Source organism: Somniosus microcephalus, chromosome 27 (genome assembly GCF_052327205.1).
Source record: "Somniosus microcephalus isolate GS21.2 chromosome 27, FLI_Smic_1.0, whole genome shotgun sequence".
Lineage (NCBI taxonomy): Eukaryota > Metazoa > Chordata > Chondrichthyes > Squaliformes > Somniosidae > Somniosus > Somniosus microcephalus.
Genome location: NC_141013.1, coordinates 25801818 through 25823201, shown reverse-complemented (window position 1 = coordinate 25823201; position 21384 = coordinate 25801818). Strand labels below are relative to the sequence as shown.

Below are 21384 nucleotides of genomic sequence, written 5' to 3'. Positions count from 1 at the left end.
GGGTAATCTGTACAAGCTACTGTATTATAAACCTAAATAACTGCAACGGGAATCTAGGATCATTCTTGTTAGGTTTTATCTATAATTCTTTAAAGGAAAACATCCTAGAAATGCAGGTGATGGCCAAATAAGTGATCTTTGATGAGAGTGATACCAATGAGGCAAATTTCAAGCAATTAGATGGCGAGTAATTAAGGGAATCGATACTTCATCGTTAGATGATTGAGTGATTGCCCCTTAAAAGTGTAAATGCAGGATATTTGCTAAACTTAGTGAGTAAATCAGGTCAAGCATCTGATTCTCACTAAAATTCACTGAATACAGATTGATTCTAATGCGAATCAACTGTCAAGCCAGCAAATTCCAAGACCAGTTCAGACAGTAGCAGCCCCAGTTACAGAAACTGTGTGAAGCATCAGCTGAAATGAGACTATTTCCATTTAAAGAATTTGTTTGTCAAATTTGTGTAGAATGCTATACTCCAATCATAGAATTACATAGAATGTACACAGCACAGAAACAGGCCATTCCGCCCAACCAGTGTTGATGCTCCACATGAGCCTCCTCCCACCCAGTCAGCACAACCTTCTGTTCCTTTCTCCCTCATGCGTTTATCTAGCTTCCCCCTCAAATGCATCAAGTGCATTCAACCAGTTCGGTTCCAAATCTTACCTGCTTCTCTTTGTGTGCCTTCGTTGATTTCTTTTTTGATCCAAGAAATGACCATTTTTTTGTCTTTTCGTTTCCATGAGTAGAGCTGCTAACAATCATATCAGATCCGCCCTGTTGGATACAAGAGAATACACATTCAGACGGTTTAATTTTTTGCGATGCAGCAGGGAGCTTGTGCTATAGGTTTAAGTCCCGGTAAAGATTGCCCTTCCAACCAATGTTCCCTCTAATTTGCGGTCCCTTTAACATTTGCTGTGCGGTATCGTCCAAGCGGCAGCAGCTGGCGAGCGGCCTGTGCAGGACCTCCCAATTGGTGCGTGGCCATGCGCCTTGGGGGAAACATTGCCTCCAACCTGCCTGCTATAAAGCCGACCAATTTAATGCAATTTCAGCCATGAGGACAGAAGAACACTCAGTGAGAGAGTGTTGACTGAACCCGTGTTGGATTTTAACGGTGCTCCCATATCCTGATCAATATCAATATATATATATATATATATATAACTTCCGATATTTTCATTCATTTTCTCGTGTACACACAAGTGCAGATGCACCAAATGAATAAATATAACAAAAATACTTCCATATTGTCCTCTGTCTTGAGGTTAGAATGCAAGATTTGCAATTAAAATATTTACTCTCAAGTTGCTTTCTCTCCTCCCAATTTCTAGTGTGCCTTTTTTCTTTCCCTTTGTCATATTCTGCTCGACACCTCCACTGTTTATGCACAACATGCCTCCCAGTCATCTGATCTGCCCTGCTAAATGCCCACTTGCTCCTGTTCTCACAGCCAGGGTTAGGGAACAGCACAGGCAAGTGGGGCCATTCTAGCCTCCCGTGACCTGAAACTGGTATAATCTCCAAACCAGGAAAGACCCAGGTTCAGTCTCTGGTGTGTGCTGAATTTGCTGATCTACATTATAACAGTGACTACAATTGAAAAGTACTTCATTGGCTGTAAAGCTCTTTTGGACATCCTGAGGTCATAAAAGGCGCTATTATAAATAAAGTCTTTAAGGGCAAAAAAACCCCACGGCCAGGGTTCCTGCTCCTGATAGTTATTCTGTAACCCCAGAGTTATTCTGTAACCCCAGCATGGATCTTGGACGAGGACAAGATTGAGCTTGGCCGCGATGTCTTCTGTCGTTGAATAGCCCAATATTGTTGAGGCTCACACCTGAATAGTGGTCACCTGAGCGAGGTAGCACAGGTGGATCTGCTGCCTGTGGAACTGTACCCCAGTGAGGAATTAGCATCTTCGGGTGGATGGGAAGGGGAGAAATATAGCGAGAGAAAAAAGTTGTAAAAAAGAAACCAATTGGACTGAAGAGGGACAAGGAACTATATCAAACTGGAAGTCGACCGATTCCATTTTCCCTCCTATTCTCCTTCATTTTTACATGTTTAGGGAATGAAATTCCAGAAAACATGGGAATTCCCACAGTTTCAATACTATGGGACTTGCACTGGTGTTGAGACTTTGAAGGAGTTTTGAACGAAGATATCTGCGCTCCTCTAATTCTGCCCTTGAGCATCCCTGATTATAATCGCTCCACCATTGGTGGCCGTGCCTTCTGTTGCCTGGGCCCCAAGCTCTGGAATTCCCTGCCTAAACCTCTCCGCCTCGCTACCTCTCTTTCCTCCTTTAAGACGCTCCTTAAAACCTACCTCTTTGACCAAGCTTTTGGTCACCTGCCCTAATTTATCCTTATGTGGTTGGCGTCAAATTTATTGTGTCTTAAAATACTCTTGTGCAGCGTCTTGGGACGTTTTACTACGTTAAAGGCGCTATATAAATACAAGTTGTGGAGTTCCTATTTTAGCTCACAATGCACTGGTATTGGATAGCGCAGTTTGTTACTATAAAAAGGAAAAGTTTTTTTTTTTTAAAAAGGGAAAGAGGTGGGCAAAGTGGGAATAAAAGTGAAAATAAAATATATTACCTTGGTATCCAAGAAACCATTTTCAGGCATCATTGGCATCAAGGTTTCCACATTTTCCTGCTGTTCATCCTGACTCTTATCAATATGGTTCCCATTGACCAGTGGCCTGGTCACATGTGCCAACTGTACGTCTCCCTGTTGCTCAGCCTTGATAGCAGAAGATTTTCTGGACAAACAAAAGTTCACCATGACAATGTAAATTGGCAAAAATGTAATAGCTAATAATGATCTCTGTTGACAAGTAGTCAGTGCTGGATATATTGACTGTTTATTCACTGATTCAACTGAAAATGGGTGGATGAGGTAAATGCAGTCTATTGCAGCAGGGGACATTTCAGGAAGAGCAATTCTTAAAATACAAGCGTGAAGACCGAAGGGGGGTTGGGGTGGGTGAGGATTTACAGCAGAAGGCTAACATTTTGATTAGCCGAATCTTCCCCCCCCCCCCCCCCCCCCCTCACAATTAGATTCAAAACAGTTCCAATAAATTCTAATATAAATCTTTGCTCTTTATCTTTAAGACTTTGTATACTGCCCTAACACTGGTCAGTTGTACTTTCAAACAATACCTTGCTTTGCTTCGGTAAAGGAGGATAAGGATGCAGATGATGATACAAGTCAGGGCGATGCAAACTCCCACAATAATTCCAGTCATTGACTTTTGGTCCAGGTGGTAAAACACATCCGAGTTAGCTGTAGTATAAACAGAGCGATAACGGACATTAGAACGATTAAAGAAGAAAAAAAAGACAGACTTGCATTTATATAGCGCCTTTCACAGCCACCAGACGTCTCAAAGTGCTTTACAGCCAATGAAGTACTATTTGGAGTGTAGTCACTGTTGTAATGTAGGAAACACGGCAGCCAATTTGCACACAGCAAGGTCCCACAAACAGCAATGTGATAATGACCAGATAATCTGGTTTTGTTATGTTGGTTGAGGGATAAATATTGGCCAATAAACACCAGGGATAACTCCCCTGCTCTTCTTCGAAAATAGTGCCAGGGGATCTTTTACGTCCACCTGAGGGGGGGCAGACGGGGGCCTCGGTTTTAATGTCTCATCTGAAAGACGCCACCTCCGACAGTGCAGCACTCACTCAGCACTGCACTGGAGTGTCAGCCTAGCTTTATGTGCTCAAGTTCTGACTCAGAGGCGAGTGTGGTACCCACTGAGCCACAGCCGAGACACAGCTGACAAGTGCCTCAAATGTCTTCAGTCACAGTTGTCACTATCACACATTTCTACCACTGATTTCAGTGGTGAAAATAAAATGAGACCACACAGATGTGACAATATAACTCACTGCTACCACTACACACTATTATTCAAACAGATCCTGAAATGTCACTGGGAACCATCAATATTGTTATTCATAAATACAAGCTAATTAAATAAAATGTTAAATCTTTATAAATAAACAACTTTTTACACATATAAATAGTAATGGATAATAATTTTCATAAAAGGCCTCTGTTGTATTGCCAGCGGCAACAATCCATGTAGGGCATGTGGACAGACATACATCATTTTATGTTTAAAATCTTGGATAGAGAGATGAAAAAAAATAGGGAGTATGCAGTGGGATGATTGTAGAACACAGCATTCATCAGTTTTAAAGTATTTCAACCAGGTTTTTCTCTAGCTTCTACCAGCACTATGCCCCAGTCAGTTTAAATTCAAACAATTCCAATTATGTTCAGCTTTATTTCCGTGCCCCACTACTGTGCGATGTGATGTAACAGAACTTTCAAAATCAGCCGCTCCAATAAAGACTTCTGCATAGTCACCACAAAATATTACAACTGAAACTTTTACGCATCTAAAAGGTTCTCGCTTAACCACAATAATTAGGCGTAATTGTTCATTTCCAGTGGGATATCATCAAAAGCACCTTCAGCTGCAGTTTTTAAAAACTGCCCAGTTTAGATTCTTTCTTTGTCGCTCGTACTAACAGCATCTCACTGACAAGTATGCCCATGGAGTCTACTTTTAGAGAGAGATCTTGTCAGAAAGGCCTAAAAGATTACATTAGTTACACACTTGCCTGATGGCAGCTGACTGTTTACTGACCTTTGGCATCTCCACTGCTGAGAGAGTCAGACCACTTAGGCCCCTGGCTAAAGTATACAGTTTCCTTAGCCGGGATTGCTAATTCAACAGCATTTGAAAAGGGCCCTTCCCCTACTTCGTTAGACGCAGATATCTGAACGAGATAGACATTTCCTGGAAGGAGGTTCTCCAGCAAAGCCATAGTAATTGTTCCTAAAAACAAAGATGACATTAATGGATCAAGTGTTAAAAAATGCAATGAAGGCAGAATCACTCATGTGAGCACTACTGCACAACAAATGATCTATTAGTCCCGCACCTCAATATATCACACTTACTTTTCTCAAACTGGAGTTAAAATATCTGGCACAGTTCTGCATCTGGTATGCAAAGTCACCAGGACAGTGTGTGAAGCAACAAATCAGATTGAAGTTATTTATAAATAAAACAGAGAGAGAAAAAAAATGAATGTTTCTTTTTATTTTAAATAAAGTCAATAAAATCAAATGTAGCGGGGCTTGCTAAATTGTCAAATAGCAGGACACTATTTTCATGCATGTTGCTGTCCCACAGCAATGGATCATAACACACAGTTATTGCATTTGGCTCGTTTCCCCCCACCCAAGAAGAAAACCAAACTATTCTCCAACAGGTTACTGACAAATTATATTACACAAAATACTTCAAGTCCCTAGAATCAATTATTTTATAATTATGCAAGATAATGATTAACGGAAAAATGCGCACAGAATTGCTAAACAAATTGAAAGCATTTGCTTCTCAACTTTAGTGAGAATTGTGTGTATATGGGTATTGTACAACTCAAAATACATTGTGTTATTTTGGAATATATAATTGATTCCTTGTACATTTCTACACTCTCCAGAGTATGATTAACTGTCTGAAACATTGATTTATATGTACACTTTATTGAACTATATTTCCTAAATATCATGTACCCTTAGGAGATATATATGGAAATTTAGAACAGAGATAAAATTCTGATAAAACACATTATTATTTTCTATTAATAGATAGACTGTTGAATGTTGCAACCCAAGGGAGATAGGCTGGATTCCTAGAATGAGCTGAACTCTGCAGCTCAATAACTAGGTCACCATGTACCCAGGAATATTAGTAGTGAAGATTCCAGCAAGTTTTATGCTGGAATAACTGACAAATAGTTGATCAAAGGACTCCCGTTAGAGCGCACACTTTAAAATCATTTTAAGCTCCTCTACTGCACCATAACTCAAGGGACAACTTTTATTATAACGATGGTTAAAAATCCTTTTTGTCACACAACACTAATATCGAGAACACCATCATCAGTGAACTGCTCTGTCTGCCCCATGGATAATACTGGTAATAAATGTCTGTATATAGCATGCAATGACAGTGTCAACACATGCCAATCACAGACAAAGACATACTTGGTGAAACAACTCAACTTTTATCAAAGATGACTTTTACATGTATATAATAGAAATCAAATGTGTGGGAATATGCCACAGACTAACCACAAGGTTCTGATAACACTATGAAAACAGTGTAAACAATGAGGTTATGATCCATTACTACAGGACAGCAACATACATGGATAATAAAATGACTATTTCTGGTTTCAATAAAAGTTGTACTTCTAAGTGTGACTAAACTGAACACAACATTCACCACCAGTGAGAGACAGGAGGTCAAGTTTCAGTATCAAACGCCTATAGCTTGCCTTCATATGACTGGCAGCATTAAAAAGCATCCACCCTTGCCTCGTTACTGGAGACGTGAACATACTGAGCTTGTGATCCTCCTAACATCTGACCCTCAATGGTGGCTCAGAATAAACTGCGCGTACTTCACATTGCGTAATCAATTAGGTTTCACTTCTGCACGCAATAAATATATAAATCAACAGCCAATCTAGAAAAACAATTCAATAGGACTCATTTATAGCGATTAATGGGAAAAAGGTTCTTGTATTGATCACTAGCCATAAACCGATGATGTATATGCAGATGAACATAGCATCCATTTCTCTGTACTTCCGCACACTAATCATCTATCCTATGGCCTCCCTGAGCAAGGCTGCCAATTTGTTCCTAATTATTGGCAGATCTGCACAATGCAGAGGATCACCACTGGGCTGAGATTTCACAAATGTGTTTTACTTGGAATCCTGGCAGGGGTGGAAGACTTCAGCTCCACCATCCTCGGCTGGATTCAAACCCAGGCTCCAAAGGTGAAGGGGGAAGTAGGCCACATCGGAGATGCTACATTGATCTAACGTTTCTTAATGGGATATTACAGTGGCACAATACGCTGGTATACAAATGTGCTGGACCATTCAGACAAAGAAAACATAATAAAAAGTCCTGGACAACATCATTCACCTTCTACTAGCCAACTCAAGAGTATTGTTGGTAGAGGTCTAGGGCTAGGTTACCTGACTTGGACAGACATGGGTGCATACTGATTGCATTGGGTTTCTGTATCCACATATGGACCCCAGCACCACGCCTTGTGGCACTCCACTTGGCATCACCCTCCGCCCAGCCCGGCATCACCCTCCTAACAAGTTCCCACTGTTTTCTTTCATTCAGCCAATTCCATATCCACGCCCAGGTTTAAACTTCAATTGAAGGAATAGGACAGGGGACACGGGTTGAAACTAGTAAAAGGGAAATTTAGGACTAATATCAGGAAGTTTTTCTTCACACACAGTGATCAACACATGGATTGGAATTCCAGATAAAGTAGTGGAGGTGGAAACTCGAATAAAACATCCATCCAGAAAAGCCCTATAATCCCAACAAGGGTCTTGAACTAAATTGGGCCTAATGGCCTTCCTCATCCATAATTATCTTGTCATATGGTTTTCCACTGTCTTGGGATGCTACTTCTCAAAAAAGTGTAGGAGGCTAGGTAGGCAAGCTAGCTGTTATTTACTACATAATTCTCATACAGGTAACCCTGATAATCAATCCCATTAATTTTCCAGATACTCATGTTTGGTTGATGGGTCTGTAGTTTCTCCCGAGTTAGATTTGTATAAGCGCAAAAGAATTCATATGTTCTGAGTAAAGCTCACCTTCCCTGTGAAGCACTTGCCACTCGCCTGCGATCCAGGCCTTTCTGGAAGCGTAAAGGATGGTGTAACGAGTGATGGCTGTGTTGGTATCTTCTGGGGGTTTCCAAGAAATTAGAGCAGTTCCTTCTTCTATCAAAGTGGCTTTTATTCCTGAAGGTGGACTGACTGGAGCTGTGGTAGAAAATAGTTAATGAAGGAAGTTACAAAAACACCCATAATACAGGTCAATATTTTGATAGAACTGTTTTAACTTTTGAGAAGATCCCTATAGAATCCTTCAAAAAAAAAAATGATCGCAATACAGATTAAGATTTTTTGTAAGATTTAGGACTTTTGGGAAGAGTTGGACCGGTTGCTAACTTTAAAATTTTTTTGCGTGCTCATTATATGGGGAGTTGGTACCAGGGATGGGAATTCTTCCCATTCAGGCACCCAGTGTGTCAGCATCAAGCACATTCAGATCAGGTGCAGAGTAAAGCTCCCTCGATACTTCCCCAACAATGTGCCCCAGTCCCAACCTGACCTACTGCATCAGTGGAATATTCTTCCAATTCTGACACCAGCCATCCTGTGCTCAGTGTTAAGATTGCCAAGTAGTACTGAATTTGGGAATGTTTTGTGCAGTAGGCCCATGCCATCTAAAAGAAAGCAAGACTTGCATTTATATAGCACCTTTCACGACCTCAGGACATCCCAAAGTGCTTTATAGCCAATGAAGTACTTCTGAAGTGTAATCACTGTTGTAATGTTGGAAATGCGGCAGCCAATTTGTGCACAGCAAGCTCCCACAAACAGCAATGTGATAATGACCAGATAATGTTTTTTTTTTTTTTTTTTTATAAAAGTGATGTTGATTGAGGCATAAATATTGGCCAGGACACCAGGGACAACTCTCCTGCTCTTCTTCGAAATAGTACCATGGAATCTTTTACATCCACCTGAGAGCGCAGACGGGGCCTCGGTTTAATGTCTCATCCAAAAGATGGCACCTCCGACAGTGCAGCGTTCCCTCAGCACTGCACTGGAGTGTCAGCCTAGATTTATGTGCTCAAGTTTCTGGAGTGGGCCTTGAAACCACAACCTTCTGACTCAGGCGAGAGTGCTACACACTGAGCCACGGTTGACACTCAAACTTTACTGCCCAATCTAACTTTATGTGGGATACTTACAGCAGGATACTTTCATCCCAATTTTGGCTGGATTTAACCATGCCTCTTTGAATCATAGAATAATACAGCACAGAAGGAGGCCATTTGGCCCACTGAGTCTGCGCCGGCTCTTTCGAAGAGCAATCCAGGTGAAAGACTAGTATCTAACCCACTAAATCACCCAGCTCACTCAAGGACAGGCTGTTCTTGAGAGAAGATGCATAAAATGCAAACAGTATAATAAAATACAGCTACTATAAAATCATATGCACACTGCCAACCATTTAGTAGTGCAATGCGCTAACATGTCACAAAGCTGACAGACCTTATGATTTCCATTCTGTGGTCAAATGGAGCAAGAAACCTAAAGGTGGTTTCGAGAGAGGATTGATGATATTTGACATTACAATGAATTAGGTTGGAATGTTAATGATGGAACATGGAGTATGGCCAGATGAGCAGATACCAGGTTAATGAAGAGTTTGACGTAACTTAAAAGATCTTCAAACAACCATAGATTTCATGAGCTGTGAAGACTGGCTGGTTAAATACTTTATTTGGATGGGGTCATATTGCGTTGATCCGGTAAATTAACTGCTAACTTGATGTGATTTTATTTTTTCAATAAATTTCCTGCTAATTTATCATTGCGACTGGACATCTACGGCTTTGCGGCCGCAAAGCTGCTTTATCCATTTCTCAAAACATTCCCCTTTACACGCTGTATAACCAAAATGAGCTTAAAGCAAGGTAACCATTTGCTTTCCAGCAATGTGCCACTGGGTTATTTCATGTTCTGGAGGACTAGGTAGTTTGACAGTGTCCTTACCTTCTGGCAATGTAAGCTGATAAACCACTGGGCTCCAGGGGCTGGAAAGCTGGTCTGCATGAAGACGCACAGCAAACTCGTACTTGGTGAATGGTTGTAGGCCATGAACAAGCATGTGTGTTTCAGACCTATTTAAATGAAAATAAAACTGAACTATTAATATATACTTGAAATCCAGAAAGGCCTATTATTAGAAGTGCTTTTCTGAGCATATGTATAAATGCCAAACAATTTGTAATATAATCAAGCTTCTAATATGCAAGGAGCGTTAAAGGCCGAAAGGCCAATTTTACAAATGACAACACTGGTGAGTGAAGTTACTTGCCAATAGCACACATTCGTAAAATCAGCCTGCAAGTGTCTTTGAACTCAGTGTAAAACTGAAGTCTTATGGCGTTACTTAACATAAACTGCAGATAAACCAGGTCTGTTGATAAATGTCTATCATTCATTCAGCAATTCAATCTAAACCAAAATAGGACATACAGGAAACTCTCGTTTAAACGGCACCTAAATATCCGGAATTCTCTATTAACCGGCAAAATTCATACTCCGAAAACAACACCTCAATAACCGGAAATGTTGCCGAGTCCGAGTCTCCCGCGGTGGCCGAGTTAGTCAGTGGGGGTAGTTCTCCAAACTGCCACCACTCGGTTTCTTGGCACCGTCGGAAGTCCGAACACCTCATTAACAGGAGTCTGACTCTTTGTTTGTTAAAAATAGCCTCGGTAAATAACCCTCTCCATCATCCGGAACTTTTAATCAACCGGCACCATCCCGGTCCCATCGGTGCCGGATACCAAAGAGTTTCCTGTAGTTCATTCAAGTGACTTTCATATGTATTGCTGTGTGCAGGTGAAATTAGATAGCTCAGTGTTGTGTGCTGCATATTAAAAACAGGATTTAACTAAAATGTATTTTGCTTTTGTATAACTAAAATGTACTGAGACCATGGTTTTCTATTTAAGCGTTAAGCTTGGAAGTTGAATTCTATCAAAAGGAAGTAAATATGAAGCAGTTTTGATGCATGGTAATTCTATACTTGGATCAGGAAAAAATTTCTCTTAAGTGTTTGATGTGGGTTAAAAATAAAAGCATAGAGGGGGTAACAAAGGATTAAGATAACCGATGACAAAGTATTCTACTCCACTCTGGAAGAAGCTCGGCAGTGTGCTGCCCTTGTAAAAGCAAAAGGATCGATTCATGACGGTATCACAAGAATTTTGATTGTGGCGATATTTCTTGGTACACTTGCAATTGAAATTTTCAGATTAACTACAAGGTATGGTCAGTCTCCCTGTGACTGCTGCTGTATCTCCCAAGTTCCACTATGCCAATCCCAGCTCTGATGTAGTCTGAAACTTATTGTGGCTTGTGTTAAATATATTTTAAGCAATAGTCTTCTTCAAAGTAACTAGAACTGACAATACAATACAGGAAACTTTGTGTTATCCGAAGCTGGAGCCACCGGTAAAAATCAGGAGCCGTTTTTTATTCTTTTCGTTTCTTTTCTTTGCTTTTTTTTGAACAGTCAAGCTCTGCAAGGTCTGTAGCTAAGCAACAGCTTCAGCTAGAGACGCTACAGAGACGCTTGCCGACTGTTAGAGGCTGTTGCTAAGCAACAGGGTTTGTTGATTCATACGGAGATGAAAATGTCCGTATGTTTCAACATTAGCTCTGGAGTGTCCGGCAGTTTTGAGGGGATGGCAGCAGCTCGGTCCCGTCGGTGCCAGATAGCACAAAAGTTTCCTGTAATTGTTTTCCCATGTATATCAGACTAAAAATATAACACTTCAAAAGGAAGAATAAAGTTTTTTCACATGATAGGCACCCTTTATAAATGACTGGAGAGGACAGTCTAATGAGGTTAAGCAGCAAATAAATGAATTTTTGCTTTCATGTATCCTTGTGTCAGCTTTAACATAATGATGTTTAACGAAATAAACTTTCAGCATCTGAACCATCAATAAGCCAAAAGCCTCAAGAATTCTGTACTTGGTGCATTGGCAATACTATAACAATATCAAAGCAACATGAAAAGTCACATAACTCCACCTTTTCCAATAAGAATAGTAAAAGGGACAAGGGAAAGAGAAAAGGAAAGGCTGAGCTGCTCCGCCAGGGGAAAGGGTCACACAGCAAACACAGACTTGCACACGTGTAATAAAAATAAGTTCCAAATTGTTAAACAAAAAATGGTTTAGTGCCATATCTTAAAGAACATCAGAAGTGAAAGTTTATGGTGTTTGTCTATAAAAGTTCTATTTAGTTAAAAGCTTCATCCTGGCTGCAGCTTTCATACTTTCACAGAGTAAACAAGTATCTGGTCTCATGTCAGAGGGAGCCAATGATCTCGTTCACATCGACAGACAACAAGGGATACCGGTATGGTGACTAGAATTTTTCCTATCTGACATTCTTGTTTGCCATGCGATTAGATTGGAGAGGTTCACAAGGACGGATTGGTACTGAACAGCACCATCTAGAATCACCCTGGGCCGACAGGGACAAATGCAAGGCATAACAAATGAATGTTTGCAAAGCTTAAAAGGAGTTAGTTGCAAAGAAATAACATGCGTTGCACTGCATGGCGATACACCAGTGTAAATCTTAAATGGCTTTCTCAAATAGTTTCATCTCGACTCCAGGCATGTAGTTTACGGTGGGAACGGTGACATCGTGGTTATGTTACTGGACTAATAATCCAGAGGCCTGGATTAATGACCTGGAGACACGAGTTCAAATCCCACCACGGCAGCAGGGGAATTTAAGTTCAGTTAATTAAATAAATCTGGAATAAAAAGCTAGTATCAATAGTGGTGACCATGAAATTACCAGATTGTTGTAAAAACCCATCTGCTTCACTAATGTCCTTTAGGGAAGGAAATCTGCCGTCCTTACCTGGTCGACTTGTGTGACTCCAGACCCACAGCAATGTGGTTGGCTCTTACCTGCCCTTTGAAATGGCCTAGCAAGTCACTCAGCTGTCAAGAAGGGGGCTCACCACCATCTTCTCAAGGGCAATTAGGGATGGGCAATAAATGATGGCTTTGCCAGCGATGCCTACATCCCGTGAATGAATTTAAAAAAAAATCTAGCTGGTAGGGTGTTATGCAAAAAATGGACTCTTTACCCTCTCATAATACTTGGGAGTATGTATCTCCCAAAAAGATTTCTATAATCAGATTTTTGACGAGCAGAGAAAATGAGCTTCCCTTGTATTAAGCAGACTTGGAAACCTTCCTTAATTTGGGGGAAGGCTGAAAAGGGGATCTAAATTAAACACTCTGCTTTGATGCAAGCATCAGTATATTTGAGACAATCTCTTATCGTAGCTCTATTGCTTTTTATAGTCAGTGACATAAGCCGAGCACAGATGTATCCGTGTAAGAACTCACAGCAACACACTGCTACACTTGGGAAGATTATGCAGTTCTATTGTACAATTAATAACCCCAAATGGTAAACTGTTACAAAAACAATTGCATCACCTTGTAATATAGATATGCAAATAGAGGCATCAACTTACGTCTGAAGGTACATGACGAGGGAAGCATTCTGCAGCCCCACGGGGTTACAGCGGACAGTATAGTTGATCATTGGTGCAGCAGTAAAGGCTGGCTTCCCCCATTGTAAGGAGATGGAAGATGAACTATTGGCTTTTGCATACAAGTGATGAGGTGGGGGTGGAGGAGGCACCATGCGATCCCGAACAGCTGTCAAGTAAGAACACAGCTTTTTGAATCTGTTTAAGGCTTTAAAAATGTTTAAATACCTGCAGTATTTCATTAAATTGGAAATGGGGTTTTAATTTTCATTTGAAGCCCCGTGCCAAGAAAAATGTGCACTCTCCACAAGTATTTATCAATTTGAAAAAGAGATAACTTTCTATGGAGAACAGCAGCAAGCTGCATGCAAATTCAGTACTCAAGGGACAAGTTGCTATCAAACCCCTCAGAAATGGTCAAAGTAAATTCGGCAAGAAAGGTTTTCAAAGTATGCATGTTGGTTATCTGAAGACAGAACAACATATGCACCTTTGGAACATATCTATCACAGTTTTCCAAACATTTATGAAGCAAAGATGTTGAACAATAATGTTGAACGTTATTCAGGCTCAACAGCAAAACCAGCGTATTTAAAGGATGCTTTAGGGTGATTAAAAAGATGAAGAAATTTAGGAAAATTCTGAAGATTTTGCCAGCCAACTGAACAGTAAAAGTATTTTATTTTAACTGTAAAGACATACAAAGGGCAGACACAGAAATGGTTTAAACTCTGACAGAAATATTCTCCAATTTACTGAGTTACTGTGGTCTCAGTGTACTGCTCTGTACGTTGCTGCTGGCCATGTGGATTTGGAGTTTTGTGATAAGAAGTTACACTTCTCAATAAGTGTTGCATTGCAAACCTATCTCCCTCCACACACAAACTATATTATTTCCTGCAGTTTTTTTTTTTGTTTAGCCAAAATTAAAATCTTCACTCTTGACAATCAAAAATAATTTATAAAACACCAAACAACAGGACCCAGTTTCCTGTAAATCAGAAGTGATTGATGGGAGATGGTGACTCTAAAATAACTAACTGGCTGCTTTAGTTGTGATTGACTGAGGGGAGTCTTTGATTTACAAAGGGCATTAATGACAACATTCTCATTTAATGCTTAGGTACCTGGATTAAAGATTTTGGGGTGGGGGTAGCATTTTAGCAAGGTTCACTTTCAAATATATAAAGCTTCCCTGGTCAAAAAGTTCCTAGATTTTTTTCTGGAGATCACCAATCCAATGTCTGACACTCTGCACAATTCTAAAATGGAGAATCAAAAGGTAAATCACTTACACACACATCCTGGGGTGCTTACAGTCTGGTCCGCCTGGTAGCCTTCACCCATATAATTGTACGCCAGCAAACGCATGTGATACTTTCTTCGAGGATCTAAAAAGAGCAAACAAAAAACATTGCTTTTCAAACATTTTTTAAATGAAGTGTGTCATTTTATAATTACTTTATTATTGAAAGACTGGTGTATTTCCCGCCCCGCCACCACTTTTTTTGGTCACTGTATATCCACATTGTCAAGCATCTCCTTGCATAGAAGCTTTGTCCTGCTGTCACAGATTAAGAATTAATTAATTACTGCTCAGCATCATTTAGCCTGCAGAATACTTTTAGTAATTCATATACATGCTTAATCTGGAAAGTATAAAGCAATGTGTTAAAATGTTAAGGAAATCTAATTTCTATGTGAATAAGTGAGATTCCAGATACCGTGGGATTTATAATAATTTTAAACATATCTAAATATGGACTATGACCGGGGGGGGGGGGGGGGGGATCAAAAACATAAGCAAAGTTATTTAAAACCTCTCGATGATATTAAAGTTCAATAGTGTCCTCTCACATTTAGCACGTGCCGGTTTATGCTTTGAGAGCTTAAACTCTCCTCTTGTCTTTGTTCGTTTAGTTGCGCTCTTGACTATATCTCGTACTGAGTCCCAGTTAGTGGTGTACAATATCCCTTGTCCATTCTGCCTTTACGTCTCTTTACCAACTTTGCCACAATTAGAATGCACTTCATCCAGTCCTTCTGCCTTTGTGTTTTTTGCTATTTTTCCACCAACAGTGGAACAGGTCTCCTTCACAAACCCTACATTCTGGTATCCAGAGTACCACCAGCCTTTTGCAATGTTTCAACTTAACACAGGAGTGTACAAAATTAGAAGAGACCGTTGCAATCCATCTTGGCCAGTCCCAAAGTTCAATAAACACCACACACGACGATCTCCGATATTCACCAATCATTTTCTCGGCCCAGTATCTGTTCAGCGGATAGTGTTGAATTTTCCAAGACTACCCGCCTCCCTAGGCAGTCTCTTCTATATATTCATCTCCCTCTATGCCTTGTGATTATGCCAAACATATTAGCGTTCAATTTATCTGTATTCCGCAGAACCTTGAACAACTCACTAAGGTCTCACCGGAGCCTTCTTTCTTCAAAGTGGAAACATTCCTAGTTTCAGTAGCCTCATCGTGTAGGTCAGGTGGCCAACCCAAGTCATCAATTTAGTTACCCTTTGCTACACACTCTTAGCGAATATGTAGTGCAATGGCTGGAATTCTACGCAGTATAATGCTGGACCGGTGCTTTGTATAAGATCATCAACCTCTATGCTCGATCTTGCTGGTTAAATACCTTAACATCTTGTCTGCTTTCTTTAATATGTTTGTCACATATTGTTCTAATGGATTCAGTGAGCTAATCAGAAGCACCCAGGTCACTTTCCTATGTTGTGTTCTGTCAACTAATTCCATTTAGTTTATAGTCCCACACTGCTTATCCCCCTTAGTCTCATCACTGTGCATTTATTTACATTAAAACAGTCCAACTTCCTATTTGGCCCAAATTCTTTTATATCCACTCCACTATTAATTATGTGCAAAAGCTTCAATTTGTTTTCAAGCAAATTTTATACCGAGACCCAGTGGCACATCCTGGGTCAGCATTTGAATCCAGATGTGCCAATTTAATGGAATTGCTCGAATTATTCTGGTGAGCAGTCCCTCTAAATACTCTTTTAAAATGTTCATGTATAAGCAAAGTGTGCATACCACATAGACGTGTACATAATAGGTATTCCAATCACAGGCCACATTGCCATTTTGTGCTGGCAGCACCAGTGTCTCCTCCATCACTGCGGATTTAGAACCCGAGCATTTACAGCAGCAAGCCAAGCTGTAATTTTGGGTCCCAGTGGACTCTGTTTACCCCTAGAAAAATTCCATTAGGCACTTCTACCAATAACCTTTTTTCAAAACACTATGGCCTAGAAATTGGGAATAGCCCCGCTTGAGGCATTAGAACTGGCGCTGCGCAAAGTTTATAGCCAGACGCAACTTATCGCCGCCTGGCACGATATAGGGTTGCATTGCCCCCAAGGGTGATTGAGGCGCGAATTCAGACGTAGCACGGGACTCCTAAGGCGCAAAACTTCCGGCGCAACCCAATATCGGCGCAGACGGGCGCAGCGCAGGTGCTCTCAATTACCGATAACCACGAGACTTCCAGGCGCTGGCCGGCTCTTAAAGGGGTGGGTCAGTCAGCCTCAGCTTCCACACTCAGCGCCTTGTAGGCCTCAGAATCGGCGCAGGCCCTTCTCTGGCGCAAAACACTTGGACCAGATGGAGAAGGTGAGACAGAGAGCAGAGCGCTTCAGCAATGAGGCTCTGGAGCAATTGGTGGCCGCAGTGGAGCGCCGTCGAGATGTTCTGTACCCAGACAATGGCAGGAGGCCGAATCAAAAGGAATACCACTGAGCTTGGAGGGATGTTTCTCAGAGGGTCAACTCCAGCAGCATGGTGACCAGGAGCCCTGTACAGTGCAGGAAGAAATTCAATGATCTCACTTGGGTCGTGAGGGTGAGTGGTGTTTAAGCAAACTTCTGAATCCCTCCATCTACACCTGACTATATGGCTACAGGGTGCGCGATGCCCCAATGGCCATGTGTCAGCAAGCACCCATGGCCCTTTCTGGGCACACACATGCACATTTGACTCAGGGTATCATGCAAGGGCTCTTCCACCATGGGGGGCATGAGATGATCACTCAGGGCATCATGTAACATAACCTCCCCTTCTTTCCCGTGCAGTCCAAGCTGGCGAAGATTCGCAAAGACCAGCTTCGAACCGGTGGAGGACCTCCACAAGTGGTCACTCTCACGGATCTCGAGGAGAGAGTGCACCAGATTCTTGGAGGACGTCCGAGTGGTCCTGTTACCACTGCAGCTGCCGACCCCATTGTCCAGAGCGATGGTAAGGTTCTCACCTTTTACAGCTGTCTCCTTCCACTTGGTCCTCCCGCCAGCATGCTTTCTCACTGTGGAGCCATGTCATCGCCTTGCCGCAATCTGGCATGCCTTGCTGCCAACCTTTCCTTTTGCTGAAGCCACTCTTCCACCTCCCTGCTTTCAGATGCTGCATCACCAGCTCGGGATCCAGGCCCTGAAGCTGCCAGTGCCAGTGCCTCCAGAGGCGAGGATCAGGAGGAAGCCGGACCATCCGTTCCAGCCTCAGGGGAGCCTACACATCTGTAGACTGGGGATAGTAGTTCCCTGGAGGGGAGGGGGGGGGGGGGCTCTGATGAGGAGCCAGTTGCCGGAACAAGCGGCCTGCAGCAACGCGAGGGGGGTAGGCAAGTTCGGGCACCGGCTCCCCGGAGAGCAAGGCAGGGAACGATGACTGCTGCACAGAGTGCAGAGGAGGTGTGTAGCCTGGCTGAAATGAGCACCCAGGCCCGGCTCAGGCACACTGAGCTTATGGCTGCAGTGGGGAGGATGCCTCAGTCGATAGAAACACTGGCAGAGTGTGTGCTGGACTTTGGGGCAGCAACGGAGAGGACTGTCCAGGGCTTCGAGGCCGCTATGGAAAGGACTGTTCAGAGCTTCGGACAATCCCGGGAAAGGTCTGTCCAGGGCTTGTCCGAGGCAGTGGAGCGGACTGCTCCGGCCTTGTCCGAAGCAATGGAAAGAACTGTCCAGGGCTTCTCCGAAGCACTGGCACCTGCCACACAGGTCCTCACTGCTGCCACGCAGTCACTTGCTGGCCTCGTCCACACCCAGATTGAGGCAACACGAACTCTCACTGCTGCCACCCTATCTGCATCAGCTAGGATCACCCCGGGCCCTTCCAGTACCACACAAGGCCAGGAAGCAGTGGAGCAGTCGATTGTGGCGGATGAGCCGAACCGGTCCCCTCAGAGAGCCAGTGTGTCGTCCGACCGTGGTGCAGGTGTCCTCTCTCGGCAGGTGACCATTGCTCATGCCACCGCTGGAACGTCTGCAGTGCAGCAGCCACCACCTGCAGTGCACACTGCTTCCAGCCATGCCCAGATCAAGCAGCCAGCCTCCGCACCCTCCAAGCCCAGAGGTCGTCCAGCCCGTCCCTCAGGGGCTTCTGCGCTTCCAGACAGTCAGCAGGCGTCCCCCAGCCTTGACGCCGCCACTGGGGTTCAATTACGTAGGAGCAGCAGGGAGGGAAGGGGCCGACCGCGAAAGAGAAGTCGGTCTCCATCAAGGGGCCAGCAGTAGAGGGAGGTGCCGAGACGTTTCTTTCTCCAAATTCAAGGATGCCCTCACCTGTTGATTGTTTGTGATGGTTTGTTTAGTTTTGCCGCTTTGCCAGAGAGTTAACTGTTATTTTGTTAGTTATGGTTTCTGTTGACATGATGTTGTTATGCTGGAAGGAAGCACTTTTTTGACAATAAAGAAAATGTTTTATTTACAATGGTACTCGTAACTATTTACACTCATGGTGGCCTTCATAGGCTTTGTACGGTTAGAAATGCGCAGGACGAATGACACCCATCATTCCGTCAGAGGGTCCTAGAACCGAGTCCTTATGAGCCTCTGACAGATGGCCCTTCCAGTTTCAGGAGCCCTCCCATCTTCCTCCTCCTCCTCGTCCGCATGCTCTTCCTCCTCCTCCTCCTCGTCCGCCTGCTCTGCTGGACCTTGAGGGTCGTCTGGCATTGGCTGGGTTCGTCGAATGGCCAAGTTGTGGAGCATGCAGCAGACGACGACGATGCGACCCACTTGCTCCGGCGAGTACTGCAGGGCTCCCCCCGAATGGTCTAGACAGCGGAAACGCTGTTCGAGCACACCAATAGTGTGCTCGATAATGTTCCTGGTCGCCTGATGGCTGCTATTGTAAAGCTCTTCTGCCGGGGTGGCGGGCAAACGGAGTGGGGTCATGAGCCATGGGCAGAGAGGATAGCCCTTGTCGCCAAGAAGCCAGCCTCGTGGGTGAGCCGGGCCCCCAAAAAGGTCAGAAACGGAGGTCTGCCGCAGGATGAACGCATCGTGGCTGCTCCCAGGGAATTGTGCGTTGACTGCCATGATCATCTGGCGGTGGTCACAGACCAGCTGGACATTGAGGGAGTGGAACCCCTTGCAGTTGCGGAACTCCTCAGGATTCTGTAATGGCGCCTGCAAAGCCACGTGTGTGCAATCAATGGCCCCCTGCACCATGGGGAAGTCCGCAATAGCAGCGAAGCCCTGCGCGCGCTCTGCCTGCTTCTCCAGGGTCACAGGGAAGGTGATTAATTGACGCCTCCTTCTATAGAGGGCAGCTGTCACTTGCCGGATGCAACAATGCACTGCAAATTGTGATATATTCGCGATGTCCCCAGTGGCAGACTGAAAGGAAAATACGATTAAAATCACTAAGGAAGTGGTACTTAGTAAAATAATGGGACTCAAGGCGGATAAATCCCCTGGACCTGATGGCTTACATCCTAGGGTCTTGAGGGAAGTGGCGTTAGGGATTGTGGATGCATTGGTAATAATTTTCCAAAACTCCCTGGACTCAGCAAAGGTCCCGGCAGATTGGAAAACTGCTAATGTAACACCCTTATTTAAAAAGGGTAGTAGGCAGAAGGCTGGAAACTATAGACCTGTTAGCCTAACATCTGTGGTTGGTAAAATGTTAGAGTCCATTATTAAGGAGACAGTAACGGGACATTTGGATAAACATAATTTAATAGGACAAACTCAGCATGGTTTCATGAAGGGGAAGTCATGTTTGACAAATTTGCTCGAGTTCTTTGAGGAAGTAACATACAGGGTGGATAAAGGGGAACCAGTGGACGTAGTGTATTTAGACTTCCAAAAGGCATTTGACAAGGTGCCACACAAAAGATTATTGCTCAAGATAAAAAATCACGGGATGGGGGTAATATTCTGGCGTGGGTGGAGGATTGGCTCTCTAACAGAAAACAGAGAGTTGGGATAAATGGTTTGTTCTCAGACTGGCAATCAGTAACTAGTGGTGTTCCGCAGGGGTCAGTGCTGGGTCCCCAACTCTTTACAATCTATATTAACGATTTGAAGGAGGGGACCAAGTGTAAAATATCAAAGTTTGCAGATGATACAAAGATGGGAGGGAAAGTAGTGAGTGAGGAGGACGACATAAAAAACCTGCAAAGGGACATAGACAGGCTAAGTAAGTGGGCAGAAATTTGGCAGATGGAATACAATACTGGAAAGTGTGAGGTTATGCACTTTGGCAGGAAAAATCATAGAGCAAGTTATTATCTTAATGGCAAGAAACTGGAAAGTACTGTAGTACAAAGGGATCTGGGGGTCCTGGTGCACGAAACTCAAAAAGTTAGTATGCAGGTGCAGCAAGTGATCAAGGCGGCCAATGGAATGTTGGCTTTTATTGCTAGGGGGATAGAATATAAAAACAGGGAGGTATTGCTGCAGTTGTACAAGGTACTGGTGAGACCGCACCTGGAATACTGCATACAGTTTTGGTGTCCATACTTAAGAAAAGACATACTTGCTCTCGAGTCAGTACAAAGAAGGTTCACTCGGTTAATCCCGGGGATGAGGGGGTGGTCATATGAGGAGAGGTTGAGTAGATTGGGACTCTACTCATTGGAGTTCAGAAGAATGAGAGGCGATCTTATTGAAACATAAGATTGTGAAGGGGTTTGATCGGGTGGATGCGGTGAGGATGTTCCCAATGATGGGTGAAACTAGAACTAGGGGGCATAATCTTAAAATAAGGGGCTGCTCTTTCAAAAATGAGATGAGGAGAAACTTCTTCACTCAGAGGGTGGTAGGTTTGTGGAATTTGCTGCCCCAGAAAGCTGT

At 43.2% G+C, this 21384-nt stretch overlaps 1 protein-coding gene across 1 annotated transcript in view; it reads right to left on the bottom strand.

The window, feature by feature from the left end:
* The window catches only part of prtga (protogenin homolog a (Gallus gallus)), a 129720-nt gene that overhangs the window by 6986 nt on the left and 101350 nt on the right, over positions 1-21384 (bottom strand). The window contains exons 12-19 of the mRNA XM_085968964.1: positions 14573-14668; positions 13260-13446; positions 9731-9858; positions 7754-7924; positions 4690-4881; positions 3185-3308; positions 2616-2781; positions 673-783 (exon numbers count right to left, since the gene is read on the bottom strand). Of these exons, the coding sequence (XP_085825090.1) occupies positions 673-783; positions 2616-2781; positions 3185-3308; positions 4690-4881; positions 7754-7924; positions 9731-9858; positions 13260-13446; positions 14573-14668 (1175 nt within the window). The remainder of the gene's footprint in view (positions 1-672; positions 784-2615; positions 2782-3184; positions 3309-4689; positions 4882-7753; positions 7925-9730; positions 9859-13259; positions 13447-14572; positions 14669-21384) is intronic.